Source organism: Lagenorhynchus albirostris, chromosome X, assembly GCF_949774975.1.
Source record: "Lagenorhynchus albirostris chromosome X, mLagAlb1.1, whole genome shotgun sequence".
In the NCBI taxonomy this organism is placed as follows: domain Eukaryota; kingdom Metazoa; phylum Chordata; class Mammalia; order Artiodactyla; family Delphinidae; genus Lagenorhynchus; species Lagenorhynchus albirostris.
In genome coordinates this window covers 38,991,034-39,006,738 of record NC_083116.1, presented here as the reverse complement: position 1 = coordinate 39,006,738, position 15,705 = coordinate 38,991,034, and the positions used below count along the sequence as shown (strand labels likewise).

Genomic DNA, 15,705 nt, shown 5'->3' with positions numbered 1-15,705 from the left:
CTGTTTAAAGTCTATTATTCTTCCTGATACTAGTATAGCCACTCTAGCTCTCTTATGGTTGCTATTTATATGGTACGTCTTTTTTCATCTTTTTATTTTCAACCTATTTGTATCTCTGAATTAAAGTGTATAGATACTAAATTTGTGTATGTTAAAAAAATCCAATTGGATAATCTCCATCTTTTGGTTGGATTGTTTAATCTGGTCACATTTAACGTTTTTACTGTTATGTCAGAATTGACGTCCGCTATTTAGCTTTCTGTTTTCTGTATGTGTCATGCCTTCTTTGTTTCTTTCTTCCTCTACTTTTCCTCTTTTCACGTTTTGTGGATATTTTCTAGTTTAACATTTATGAATCTAACAATACATTACTACAATTATTACTTTATGTAATGTTATGCCTTTTGAGGAAGCTAAGAGAAGAAAGTGGAGCAAGGACATATTTATAATATTTATAGAGTTTGTTAAATCAACCTTCTTTTTCCATTTTTAATTTTCTTCACTTCTTACTGTGGATCTGAGTTACCATCTGGTGTTAATTCCTTACTCTAATACAGCTTTGCTCCCACCCACTTCTTTTATGCTGTTATTGGCAAATATTTTACATCTATAGACAAGCCCAACAATAAAATTATATTCATATATAAAATTATATACAAATATATACACATTGTTTATGCAATTATTCTTTAAATCAGTTAAGAACAGAAAGAGGAAGAAATATGCCACTGTATTGTCTTTTACAATTAATTACAGTTACCACTGCCAGTACTCTGTTTTTTCATGCAAATTTGAATTACTATTTGGTGTCACTTGCTTTCAAGGTGAAGAACTCTTTTTAGTATTTCTCGTATGCAGCTTTGCTACAAACACATTCCATCAGCTTTTGTTTACATAAGAATATACTTATTTCACCTTCATTTTCTAAAAATAGTTTTACTGGATTTATGATTCCCGGTTAAGTCTTTCTTTAAGTACTATGAATATGTCATCCCACTGCCTCCTGGTTTCCATTGTTTCTGATGAGAAGCCAGATGTTAATCTTACTGGGGTTCTCTTTTACATGATGAATATTTTTCTCTTCCTGCTTTCAAGATATTCTCTTTGTCTTTGGCTTTCAATATTTTCACTGCATAGCTGTAAATACCTTTGCACTTATCCTATTTTGAGTTACTTGAGCTTCTTGGATGTGTAAATTAATGTTTTTCATCAAATTTGGAAAGTTTTCAGCCATTATTTCTTTGAATATTTTTTATACCTCTTTTCCTCCCTCTCCTCTTCTTCTTGTACTCCTAATTTGCATATGTTGGTGCACTTAATGGTGTCCTACATTTTTCTGAGGCTCTTTTCATTTTTCTTCATTCTTTTTTCTCTCTATTCTTCAGACAGCATAATCTATAATTGCTGTATCTTCAAGTTTGCTGATTCTCCTGCCAACCCTAATGTGCTGCTGAGTCCCTTTAGTGAAATGTTCACATTAGTTATTACACGTTTCACCTCAAGAATTTCCATTTGGTTCTTTCAAAAAATAAATTCTGTCCCTTTATTAATATTCTGCACTTGATGAAACATGGTCTCCTTTAGTTCTCTGAACATATTTATAATGGCTGCTTTGAAGTCTTTGTTTGCTAAATCCAACATCTGGGTCTCTTTAGGAGAAGTTTCTATTACCTGCTTTCCCCCTACCCCTATGTACAGGTCACACTTTCCTGTTTCTTTGCATGTCTCATAATCTTTTGTTGACAATTGATATTTTAGATAATAACAGTATAGCAACTCCCACTTCCCTGAGTGGTTGTCGCCACTGTTTGCTGGGTTGTTTTCTCAGTGACTTGGCTGAAGTGACTCTATGAAATTTGTTTCCCCAGTAGTATGCTGAGTATTCTGCTCAGATTTATTCTTGATTTTTATCTTTTACCTGGCAATCTAGGAGTTACCCTGAGTCAGCATAGGCCAAAGGTTATAATTAAGCCCTCTTAGCCAGTTAGATTTTTACCCTTTACCACTGGATATATGTGTGGCTTGGAGGCTGCTATCACAGTTCAAGGAATTCATGTTTCTACCCCACATTCAGCCAGGTAGTAGTAGCTTGGATTTTCCCTCTCCAATCACCTCTGACCCCTGGGTCAGAGTAGCTTACTGTTCATCCAGTGGTTGATTAGAGGTTGTGCTTAAGTCCCTACTACCAGTGAGGCTCCTGCTGTCTGTTGTTTGATCTGTGTGAGGCTTGGGGACTGCATTCAAGTCCACCTTGTGTCCTGAATGAGTGCGGTCTTGTGCTTATGCACAGCCTTCCTAACCGCCAGGGTTGACTATGATCCCAGGAGTGCTCTTCTTGGCTATCTTTTTGCTTGGTTCTCTCTGTTACCAAACTTATGATTATGCAGCCATTTTGCTTGTTGTAACTTGCATCAAGGAGCTACGAGTGCCCTTTTAATTGTTCGCCACTAAGATTTCCATTGTTTGTGACAATGCCCTTAGGAATGGAATTCTTCATGATCTGTTCCACACAAAGTCAGTTCTCCCTAAGCAGAACCTCTGTGCCACTGTGCAAGAGCTGATGGCAGGGACAGTGAGTGGTCCACTCTCTAAGAGGGAAACCTTTTCTTTACAAATGGGTGCTGGGATGGTTTTTGGCTTGCTCCTTCTGGCATGAAACTCTGCCCTATAAGTAAGCTAGGGCTGGAGCAATAGGAGTCCAGGATTGTCAGCATGCTGTCCCTAGGTGAGTGCTTCCACGCTTTGTATGGGGGCTGGGTGGGGGAAGAGAGACCCAGTCCTCTTGATTCTGCTTGGAATAGAGCTCCCGCAAGACAGACCTGGGGGATATGAGAAATGTCAGAGGCCTAACCCCCCAGGTGAAACCATAGCTCTAGACTAGGAGCTAGGAAGAGAGGGAGCCCCCAACTTCTTGACCACACCTACCTGGATTAGAGCTTCTTGAGTAGTTACATAGCTTGGAGGGGGATGAGAGCAGGCGAATGCCAAAGACTCTTGCTGTTCTTTCTGAGATTTAATAGATTTTCTTGAATGAATGTTTCTGTACTTGCTGTATGCCCCTAGGACAATTTCTAGGAACTAGGAATGATTGCTTTGTTTTGTTTAATATTTTTTTCCAGTTAAATGGGTACTTGTTGGTGAAAGAGTTCATCACACTACTCATTTTGCCATTCTGGAAGTCTTTCTCAAAGATCATATTTTAAAATGTTAATACTGGCTCTTGAATCAATCTTATTCATTTGCAAAACTGTTTTTCTATTTCTACCTCATGTTTGTTGTTTCAAATATTCCTTTAACTATATTACAATGTCTCCCTCCTCTCCTTCCACCATTACGATGTAATTTGGATTTTTTTGGGTTATCTTTTTAAAACATGAAATAATTAGCCTTTGACATATAGCTTACTCAAAGGTTCTCTAAATATCTAAATAAATTACAGCCACTAATTCTCACCTTTGTCTGTATGCTTATGGCTACTTTAGACCTTAGTTTATACCACTCATATGAAACCTAGCATGTACCAGGGATGCTTACATATATAACTCTGAGTACCATAAGCTCCTTCATCTTTGATTCCATCACTGCCTTAGAGCACTGCTTTCATATAGTAAGCACTCAAATGTATGTAGAATGAATGAACAGAAAGGGGACTATTTCCTTTAACAGATATAAGCTGTCTTCCCCTCAAAGGTTATGCTTGCTTACATACTAGCTAAACTTACTCTTTATTGCAGGTCTTCCCCTCCCCTTGCTAGATTCGTGAGACTCACAGAGCTGTTTCCAATGACACCTCTGGAACACCTTCTAGGTCTTATAACCTACTCCACTAGAAATTTTTAAAACATGCTTGGATGGTGTAGGCTTTATTTTATCTAGAGTTAAAGAGCTGTACTACGTGACCCAAGGACCCTTATCAGCTTCAGGTTTTGATAACGAAGGAGACTTTTGCAACCCTGGACTAAACTTATTATTCCCTTAACATGGTTTTAACAGAAAACCTTGTATATTTTATTAAACTCTTGGGCACCTTAATTTTCCTCTATAAAATTTGAATCCCCCTATATGTGTAGCTTGAAACGACATATCATTTACTGACCTTACATAAAATATATGACATTAGCAGCATCGATTATCACATATCTCTTGAAAGAACACTATTCTCGAATTAAAATTACACGTAAATAGTCACAGTACTTTGCCTGTCCTCCAGAGCTAAAACCCAACTCTGGATACAGCAGTTCTATAAAGACTCATATAGAAATCCTAATTAAGACTGATGAAGTATGCCACCCAATGGATGTACTGCCATACTGCACTCATAAAATACACACATACATAGGTTAGCATTTGTTTTCTCCTCCAGGTTACCAAAATTCACTAGACAGTACCAAAAGAAACACTGAAGAGAAAGGAAAAGTGGTCACAGTAGGAAAAGGACAGCCTTCAAGAGCAATGACACCCTGATACTCCAGTGGCAATTCTGATACATGACCATCTCAAGGAGATCGAGGTAGAGAGGTAACAATGTGCTTTGAAAAAACACAGCACTTTACTGTACACCCCTCCCAACCAAAAAGGGGAGTTGGAAAACTGTGGATGGAAACAGTAGAATTAGACTCAAATCCCTGAGACCGACTAGGCTATATTTCTTACTCCCTTGTTGCATAGTTCTATCTCAGAAATAGCTCCTTCAATATGACTCGATTCAACCATTAGTTACTGAGTACCTACTCTCTTCCAAGGCACTATTCTTGATGCTTTCATACAGATTCTCACTTAATTCCTTTAGAGTTCTACTAGTTTTTCTCCTAACAGTTTACTTCTTCTTGAGACTTTTTGTTCATGCTCGGGGTGACATGGGGTTCCTTCAGTATCTACACTGCTTAACTGTGGAAGAATCACTGAAGAGGGGACTTGCACACATAAAGAGATGTTTGTCTAGGTATAAGAAGCTGAAAAGACCCACCTAAGAAGAAAGAAGGAAAGGAATCAGTAACTTTGGCAGGGGCGGGGGCAGGAATCATTTTTACCCTATTATATATTCCACTGTTTTTTTCCTACAGTATGTTAGGAAAATATCCAAACGGAAAAGGGTTAATGAAAACTTCACAACCTACTATTTAACAGTCATATTATTGAGGACTATAGAAGTTTCTACTGTTAGAGAACAACTCTGTACCTTCCCTATGGCTTGGCCCTGCCTGAAGTGAGAAGCACAGTGGCGAGGAGAAAGCAAGTCATAAATAGCAGTCCTGAGTTCCAGTCTCATGGCAGCATAGGGGCAGTCATACCTTTTAGTGCTTCAAATATTCCTGATGTTTAAGAAAATTTCTGTTGTAAAGACTAACAAAATAATATTGATAAGGTGCTAGAAGATGAACAAGTAAATCCTAAGACTAAACTTATACTAAAAATTTACCCTAGGAAACAATGAACTAGAAGGCTTACCTAATGGCACAAACTTCTGATACTTATTTTTATATGTGGCCAACATGTGCTAGGCCTACGGGGCTGCACAGGATTTCAATATTCCTAAACTTAAGGAAAGAAATAATGCTTATCTATGTAATGTTACCTTACATTTGTATAGTACATTATGCTTTTCAAAGGGTTTTCATGTCCATTATTTCACTTACACAATTCCCAACATAATGTGAATACATAATCCATAAAAGAGCATTTGTCAGATGATGATCACCTCCAAAAAGTAAAAAAAAAAAAAAAGATCGACAAACTTGACATGACAGTTATAATGCTGAAAAATGGGGGATACATGCAACATGCAATTCTATCAACCCAAAATGGTGTTTCTCCTTCTGAATTCCATGCCAGGCCTTAGGAAAAACATAAACATTATAACCATACCAATTTATTTTATAGGAAAAAAACCCCTGAGGCTTATTACTGAAGAGAGTCTGTTTTTTTACCCACCTGGAAAACTGAAAAACACTGGAATCCAGAGGCTTAAGTTGAAGAGAAGGTGTTCTGCTTTCTTCTCCAACAGATGAAAGCCGGCTAGGGCTATCAATTCCCTCATATTCAATCGTCTTATTATTCAAGTCGTCCATATCTTGAATAGAAGGGATCTTGAGTGGATTAGTGAATACCTAGCAAAGAAAGAAAGAACTCATAAAAAATCCCAATTTCAAACTAAATACCAAAGGATGAGTCAATCCTTCTGATGCTAGGAAAGAACACTTGGCCAAATAAAAACAAACTGTTTCCTACACAAAACAAACAGCGCGCAGTAATGTACACTAGAACACTGACCCCAGGCACGTTCAGTTATAACCTTATCAACTGGACACCAACAGACCTCCCCAACTCACTTATTGGCTCCTAGAGTCATCCCATCCGCAACACAAACCCAGGCCCCCTAGTCACTGTCTAATTCTCTCTTGTGACCCAGTTTAAGGCTGGGTTTTCACTCCTCTGAGCTCTCTGATGAGGGAAGGGATGAAGGGAATAAGCACTGCAGCAAGGGTCTGTGCTGGTCTTGGAGAAATGCATGCGAGAGACTAATATATATTCGTATTGCACACACACAGAGACATGCATCTGGGATCTTGTGGGAGAGCCAGCTTATGAAGATAGTATGAATGATGAAGGTGAAGGAGTATAAAGGGGAGGTAAACTGAATGAGGACAGGGCGGTCCCAGGAAATCTCCCAATCTCTAGATCAGACTATTAAGCCAAGACATGAGGGTATGCAACCTGTTTATTAATACACCTGGGTCTTGGAAGGCTATCAGAGGAAGAATTAGTATTTAATTGCCTCTATCCTCACCAGTCTGACCTACCCTGACTGAGTGGGTGGAAGGTGAATCTAACATGCTACTAGCAGGTATCTCTGGGAAAGAGGGTCAAGAGGAAAATCATGCAGAAAGGCAAGGTTGGGTGGGGAAGATATATGGGTGCTATGGTGGCTGTCAGGAAAGGAGTGTCCCTGAAAGGACGGCCAACCTTATTGCACCCTTCAGCGTCCGGAGCTGGGCAACCATGTCCGAGAGACAGTGCTCCTGAAAATTCAAAACAGCAGAGTCTTTATAAAGCCAGCCAGCCTGAAAGCAGGGATGGGGAGGGGCACAAAGAACCACCCCTTCTTCCCAAGAGGAAGGAGAAAGGAATCACCCCTGAATCCTGGAAGAAAGGAGACTGAGGAAAACCAGACACTCAACAGGAGCAGCCTGTATGAGGATGGAACATAACCCTGAATATTCTGTGACACCGAATGTGATATTCACACTGTCCAGAATCAGTACTGAATCCAAATCTGGACAATAAATGATTTGGCTTTTCTATTTTTGGTGATCTGAACATCAGTAACAGCAGATCAAAGCAAAATCAAAAGATCCAGTGAAAAAAAAGACCACCAGAACAACTGGTTTGTTATTGCTATGCAGCTTTCAAGAGTGCTGCTTCCTTCAACCTATGTCCTCTGTTGGGGAAAATTTTGTGTAAGAAAAGCAAGAGGGTGGACTGTCTCTCACCTGGTGGCTCTCACTTTCCACTGGTACCTTCTTCTTCTCAACAGTTTGATCTCTAGGAGAAGATAAAAGGGATATTTAGTTCACTCATGAAATTTCTCAGTCTGAAATGGATTACCAATTATAGACTTAGGTTATAATGTTCCTTCTAAACTAGAAATAGTGTGAGCCTTGTTGAGTAACTAAGTGTTCCTTCCTGAACTCTGCTACTGAAGAGGGATTTCAAATGCCCTATCAAAAGGTGGGGGGAAGAGGGAGAGAGGGTAAAGTCAATCACTAGTTGAGACATTCAGGAGATGACTAGAAAGAATAAAGAACTGGAAGACCAGAGAGGTGAATAGGGAAATCATTTAAAAAAAATCATCTCTCTTCTCAAAATTCCCCTGTCCTATTAGGAAGGGTCAGGCTCCTCTACCGTACGATATAGAGTACCACCTCGGGTATACTCAACTGTTTCTTAGCTTTGCTCAAGTACAGGTCTTCATCAATGAGTTCTTGTTCCTCTGGAACAGAGCACCTCCTGCAGTACAGAGAAGAAATCATCTTTCAGAAACAAAATGTGCCCTTCACTGTTACCCTTAACTTTCCTCACGACTATGACAAGGCAGGTTAACCCCCCTCTAACATTACAGAGTTCAGATTCCACCCACATTACAAAACCTGTGTGCAGGATAACATGTAGCAATTCTCTTTTCAAGGCATATCATATTATTATTTTTGGTGTATATATCACCATTCTCCCAAGACACTCAAAGTACTAAAGCATAATCTCTAGTTCTACACAGTGAAGTTCAAGCACAAGAGAGACTTGCTTGAGGTTCCATACAAAGAGAATATTGCTGAGACTAGAACCGAGGTCTTTTGCCTCGTGTACTAAGAAAGTAATTCCCAAGGTGCCATCTAGAAGCAGGAGCATCCCTAGACTATGTGATGATACCTGAAGAGGAAAATCAGAGGCTATGATAGAGAGCAGCAAGAAGAGACTAGGAGCTGACATTGTAAAAGGGACAGAACAGAGACCAGCAAAGAGACGAAAAAGAGAATTCTATAAATGAAAAGACTAGATGTAAAGCACGAGGAAGAGAATTTTAGGAGTAAAAGCTGAAAGGAGTACTAGAAAATGTACTCAATGGACAAAAGCAATCCTAGAAATAAACAAAAATTAATAATAATTGGAAACCCTATGTTATACCCATTTTATTAGGGCACAAAGTGTCCTGGAAGGCTATGTCTCCTGGACTAAGTATAGACTGATAGCATATACAGGATTCAAAAATGAGACTTCTAAGCACTCAGGCCTACTTTCTTTTTTTTTTTTTTTTTTTTTTTGCGGTACGCGGGCCTCTCACTGTTGTGGCCTCTCCCGTTGCGGAGCACAGGCTCCGGACGCGCAGGCCCAGCGGCCATGGCTCACGGGCCCAGCCGCTCCGCGGCATGTGGGATCTTCCCGGACCGGGGCACGAACCTGTGTCCCCTGCATCGGCAGGTGGACTCTCAACCACTGCGCCACCAGGGAAGCCCTCAGTCCTACATTTTAATCACACAACCCTAAGAGGTACTTAGGCACATCTGGAGACTACGGGGAAATGCTTGCTCATTACAGACCTGGACTTTGTTTATTTAATTTCCTCCATTTAAAAAATTTTTTTCTAAAAAGCATACTCTGGTTTAGTACCTTTTTTCTATCAGCATTTATTCTGCAGAAAAAAGTTAAGAAAGTCACAGCTGAACTGAAGCAAACTGAGTTATTATCAACCTATGTGACTAAGTCATATAAAAAATATTTGTTAAATTGAAATGAATACCCATGGATATGACAGGCACTATCTAGATGTTAGCTGCTTCAAGAAACACATGGTATATTAGAAAGACAAACATGTAAACAACCTGCATTGAATGTACAATAGGTACTACAACAGATGCAAGTATAGGAAGCATATGAAGAAAACTGTCAACTCAACCTGAAATGTAAATCCCTTGTTCTCAAATAATTTATAATCTCTTGAAGGGCCCAAGTATATATATATGAAAAACATCCCAAAAATTCAAACAGTACGTGAACAAATGTGAAGAATTAAATACCACAGGAAGCCAGAGTAAAATAACTGTAAACTACTGTCAACTGGAGAAGTATCACACAAAATACTTAAGCTTACCAGACGGATATGATTTAGATAGGCAGATGGAATACAGAAAGTCACTGTAAGCAAGTGGAATGACAGTATCAAGTCATGGAGATGGGAATACGTATGGCATGTGTGGGGAAGAGTGAAGCCAGAGGCCTGCTAAAGCAGAAGGTTTGTGTTAAGATACAATGAATAGGTAGAGTGGGACCAGTTAGCATAGGGGCTTGAATGCCAGGGTGAAGAGTGTGGACTTGAGATGAAAAGTGTTTTAGGATACAGAGACAAATCAGGAGTTCTCTCTGACATAATACTGAGTCTTAACCTTACCTGTACTTTGGATGGGAATTATAGTAACAAAACCATCTTGCAGGTAATGTAGATGGATCAACCTTGCCAGGAAGCTTCCTCCATTTAAGACACTCATCACACTGTACCCATGTCTGGTCAGGAATCTTCCTGAATGAAGGAAAACAGAAGTATGACTGTGTATATCCTAGCTCTGTACTCTGTCTTACATTAGAAAAGCATAACCTAAAAATGAAAGAGCATGATTTTATATATGAAATGTGTTAGAAATGTTATCGTCCAGGTGTCTAAAATGTATATATCTTAAACTTCACAGATAAAATAATGATAGGACTAGACCAGATATGGATATGAAAAATAGTAGCAAGTTTTAACATGGTGAGCTACCATATTACAGAGGTCCATAGTACTTACCTTGGAATCTTATCCTTAAGCAAACAAAAGGATAACTTTAAAATTTATTAATCAGCAAAAAGTTTTATATATATTACAATATTACTAAAAAATAAGACCGATAGAATCATTTTATTTGCTTCTATCCAATCCCGTGATAGATTTGAAATGCATTTGTGAGAGTCATTGAAGCACTGTCATTAAAATGACTCCCCCTTTTTCCTGCAGGCTCCCTAGTCCTCCCTTTTTTATTTTCCTTTCAAGAAGTCTTTGTTCATACTTAAATCAAAATCAATATTAGGTTGATATTCCCAAAGTTAACCTTAAAAAGTAACATAAATTTGGGTTTCCCTGGTGGCGCAGTGGTTGAGAGTCCGCCTGCCGATGCAGGGGACACGGGTTCGTGCCCCGGTCCGGGAGGATCCCACATGCCGCGGAGCGGCTGGGCCCGTGAGCCATGGCCGCTGAGCCTGCGCGTCCGGAGCCTGTGCTCCGCAACGGAAGAGGCCACAACAGTGAGAGGCCCATGTACGGCAAAAAAAAAAAAAAAAAAAGTAACATAAATTTGATTAAATTTCGTAACTAGAAATGGTGGCTCCAGTTCAACAACTGGGTTAAGTTATGAAGAGAAAATTCTTCCAGAGTTCTACTCTTAAAACACATGCCCATTCCCATCTCCTCTAGGAAGTGTAACCCAGTCACCTACACCTTAGAGTAAATTTGTTTCTCTGTAAGAGGAGATGATCATTATATAATAGAAGTAGTCAGCATCTAATATGTGAAAGGCAGACCAGGGTGGGAAAGGGGAAGGCTGGAGAAAAGACAGAAAGAGGGTAGAGGGACACCTAGGGCCAATTTGAAAAACATGTAATTTAGACTAAAAGATTTTGTGTATGTTACATTTACACTGCTCTTTAGTATACTAGACATTTCAATAGAGTGGTATGATTCTTTTATGCCTTAGTTCAATATTTTTCTTATCTATTTTAAATGGTGCTTTTTTTCTAGTTATAAAAGCAATATAAGCTCATATAGAAAATACAGAAAGATATAAAAAAGAAGTAAAAGGTGCCCATAAGTCTACTACTCAAATACAATGCCCTCTTCTTGTTCAAAACTGTTTTTAACAAAGAGAATTCATACATATTCTTGGATATATAGCTTCCTATCTCCTAGCTACAGGCTGCTCCAGCCTTGCAACCTCTAAACTCTAAGCTCAGGCCTGACCTCTGGTGTCTAAATATTTCTGTACAGTCACCGTTTTATTTAGAGCCAGAGAAAGGAGTTTCAGCCGTAGTGGAAGGGGAGAGGAAAGGTCACAGTAGCTTTGGTTTTACGTGCACACACACAGAAGAGTCTCGTGCAGAAGCGTGCCAATATTACTCCCTTGGGGACAAGCATTAGAGACGGTAAATCCCTCCCTCAGGTTACATGCAGACCATGGTAGATCCTCCCATCCAGGCAGATAGGAGAGACTTTTAGCTTGTGCTTGCAATAAGTAGGTAGTTGAAGGGGCTATGCCATATTCTCATTGCATCCTCCCAGAAGAGTGTCGTGGTTGAGAACCTGGGTTTGGGGGCCTGATTGCCTATATTTGAACATAAGTGGATCTACCACTTTTTACTTATCCAATCTTGAACAAGTTACTTAAGCTCTCAGTGTATCAGTGTCTACATTTGTAAAGAAGTAATAATATCATCTGTCTATCTCATAGGGTTGTTGTGATGATTAAATAAATACATGTAAAGAACTTAGACCAGTGTCCAGCATGTAAGTACTCAATAGATAATCATCATTCTGCCTACAGAAAAGGTTGTATAACATACATAAACACACTCCAGCAATATATGAACATCTGTTTCACTGCATTAATCACTGCTTATTTAAAAGGCAAAAAAAGGCATCTCAATTTGCATTTCTTTGAAAACCATGGATGTTGGACAGGAGTAGAGATCTTTAGAATAAGATATAGTGATATTCATACAGCAATCATGTTGCATTTAAAACAAAATTTTATATCAAACATTTGTCTGATTATTTCCTTTTTTTTTTTTTTGGTGGTATGCGGGCCTCTCACTGCTGTGGCCTCTCCCGTTGCGGAGCACAGGCTCCAGACGCGCAGGCTCAGCAGCCATGGCTCACGGGCCCAGCCGCTCCACGGCATGTGGGATCTTCCCGGACCGGGGCACGAACCCGTGTCCCCTGCATCGGCAGGCGGACTATCAACCACTGCGCCACCAGGGAAGCCCTGATTACTTCCATTTTTAAAAAAACATGGGTGCCTACCCCAAAATGAACCTCTAATCTTTGTCTTGATGGTATAATTGACTGTATACATGTTGTTACATATCCTATCCTCTATATTATGCTCCTTTCTTGGCCTACTAAGGCATTTCATCCTGATCCACCATTCTGTGTGTAATCTCCTCTCTTAGATTCAATAAATTCTACATCTTTTTCTGACATGCTGGGTTCTCTACTTCTAGTCTCAAATTTCTTGGTACAGTTCCAACAATGTTCGCTAGTAATAAAGAGAAGGGAAATTGGCTAGTATTTCTGAACGCCAGAATGCCTACTATATGCCAGGTACTGTGCAAAAAAGGTTATGTCATCTAACTTAATATATTCAGAGAGGTGAAGTGACTTACTTAACCTAAGCTCAACCAACTATTAAGAAGCAGATCTAATAGACTTGTGGTTGCCAAGGGGGAGTGAGTAGGGTAGGGAAAGAATGGGAGTTTGGGATTACCAGAGGCAAACTACTATATATAGGATGGATAAACAACAAGGTCCTACTGTATAGTACAGGGAACTATATTCAACGTCTTGTGACAAACCATAATGGAAAAGAATATGAAAAAGAATATACATATGTATAACTCAGTCACTTTGCTGTACAGAAGAGATTAACACAACATTTAAAATCAACTATACTTCAATAAAATCTAAAAACAAAGACTAACAGACATTTATTCATGATTTAATTTCATGATTTTTGCCTAATTATTTGAAAGTAGAGAATACACTAGTGAGTTATTTAGGGTTTTAAGTAATATTCATAATATTTATAGAACTTATAACCTTAAAGCAATTGTAATACATTAGATATTATATTGATACAATAAAAGTTTCAAGTTGTTTATTAAATAAAAAAGAAGAAAAAGATCTAGATTTTCAACCCAGGAGTGGCTGATTTAAATGGTCATCATCTTCTACTATATCATGCTGCCTGCAGGATAAACTGACAGTACTAAACTCTTCATATTTATGATCCAAATCACAGAAGTGTAAAACCAGAATGAAGAGGTCTAGAGAATGATGAAATTAGTACCTGTGATTTCCTATTTTTAGTTAATTAAACTTCCTTATGTGAAAAGCACCATCTTATCCCATTCCTTCCATTTGCTCCATAGACATTACCCCTAATACTTTTATATTCTAAATTTACTACTCACGGTATTGGCCTGACTATGGCTGAGGTCTCAAAATTCTCTTGGGAGGTCTTTTCCTTCCAATAAGCATTGAGCTTCTGGGCAAGGGCATTTATTGTCAACCTGAAAGAAAAAGAATGTTGAAAAGAAAAAGAACATGTCAATGTTGAGAATGTTGAAAAGAAAAAGAACATGTCAATGTTGAGAATCTGTTGAATAATTCTGCAATCTTTAAGATGCTCCCATTTAACAGAAACCAGCAATTTAGAATATTCAGGATAGGTCTGAACATCTACACTTTCAGAAACTAGGATGGGAATGTACTGCCTTTGTAAATTACATGTCAAAATGACAAAGTCAGTTGAAAAGGTAAGATGGTCACAAGTCCTAAAAAGTACTGTGTTCTCCAAATTTTAGAATCATGGTGAGGGGAGCTGACATTAGAGACAATGATAGAAGACTAAATTGCAGATAAGTTGTTGGGGAGTTATTCAATTGTCAGATGACTACAGGTAAACAATTGAGGACCAAGTTGAAAGGCAGAGGATCAAATACTGCACCCTATCTATTACAAATCAAACACTAACTTAAAAATGTCTATATGGTTCTTCTTTGTCTAAATGCTGATCACAGCAGTTATAGCAACAACAGGCAACAAAGTCCCCTTCAACCTTCTACTCTATAGCTGTTAGTGGAGGCTATGCCCCAATTATGGCTCTTGTCCTTTCTCCTTTATCTCTCTTCCCAAATGAACAACAGCAGACCCAGGGTTAAACAATATAATGTGTAGAAAACCTGAATTTTACTTTTAAAAACTGCCAATTTCTAGTGACTAATTCCTATTTAATTCTACAACCCAGGATTACAACTTAATGTAGAGCTGTACACACCTGAAACACTACAAATTTAGTGTTTAGATCTCTTGACTCCCCGGATAATTCCCCAAAGGTTTTGTAGACCTCTTCTCTCCTTAAGAGGAATTCTTCCTTAACTCCACCTTACTCATATTAAATTATATTCTGACTACACAGAGAAGATTAAATCATATATGAGTTCCCCTATAAACTCTTAGTCCCCTCCAACCTACCAATGTTCCTACCTCTATGTTTATATCCTTCCCTAAAGTCACAGATGAAGAACTATTTCTTGTTTTCTCTTAAAATTTTACTTTAAATCTACTTTTTAAAAAAGATTACATGGGATTCTGGAAAGGTGATGGAGTAGGAAGCACCAGGAATCTGCCTTCCCATCTAGAGAACAATTACACTGGCAGAATCTGTCTAATGTAACTATTTGGAACTCAAGAGTCTACTGAAGACTTGTAATTTCCAGGGGAATGCTTGGATGATAGATTGGCAAATTTCAGCTCTTAGCTACCCATCTCCTACCCCAGCCCTGTGACAGGCAGCTGTGCACACATTTCAAGACCAGCTTGCAGGAGCCAGGGTAGGCAAAAAAGACCTTGTCCTCCAAATATTGGGGATCTGTGCTCTGATCTCTGTTTGCTGCTCCTGATCACAGGATAATGTAATCCCATGGTAACCACAAGGGAAATAGCTATAAAATATACACAAAAGGAAATGAAAAGAATTTAAATGTTTCACTACAAAAAAAATCAGCTAAACATAAAAGAAGATAGTAATACAGCAAATGAAGGACAAAATATCTACAAGGCATATAGAAAACAAATAGCAAAATGACAGTAGTCCTTTCTTATCAGTAATTGCTTTAAATGTAAATGGATTAAACTCTCCAATCAAAAGACACAGAGTGATGGGTAAAATAAAAAAAAATGACCTAAATATATGCTGTCTACAGGAGACTAACTTTAGATACAAAGACACAAATAGGGTGAAAGTGAAAGGATGGAAAAGGATATTCCATGTAAATAGTAACCAAAAGAGAGCAAGGGTAGCTATACAAATATCAGACAAAATAGACTGTAAATCACAAGAGCTAAAA

At 38.6% G+C, this 15,705-nt stretch overlaps 1 protein-coding gene across 2 annotated transcripts in view; it reads right to left on the bottom strand.

Moving 5' to 3' along the window:
- The window catches only part of MORC4 (MORC family CW-type zinc finger 4), a 50,215-nt gene that overhangs the window by 7,438 nt on the left and 27,072 nt on the right, over window positions 1-15,705 (bottom strand). For both annotated transcript variants that reach the window (XM_060138295.1, XM_060138297.1), the window contains exons 9-13: window positions 13,768-13,866; window positions 9,941-10,069; window positions 7,939-8,007; window positions 7,491-7,542; window positions 5,932-6,107 (exon numbers count right to left, since the gene is read on the bottom strand). In XM_060138295.1, the coding sequence (XP_059994278.1) occupies window positions 5,932-6,107; window positions 7,491-7,542; window positions 7,939-8,007; window positions 9,941-10,069; window positions 13,768-13,866 (525 nt within the window). The remainder of the gene's footprint in view (window positions 1-5,931; window positions 6,108-7,490; window positions 7,543-7,938; window positions 8,008-9,940; window positions 10,070-13,767; window positions 13,867-15,705) is intronic.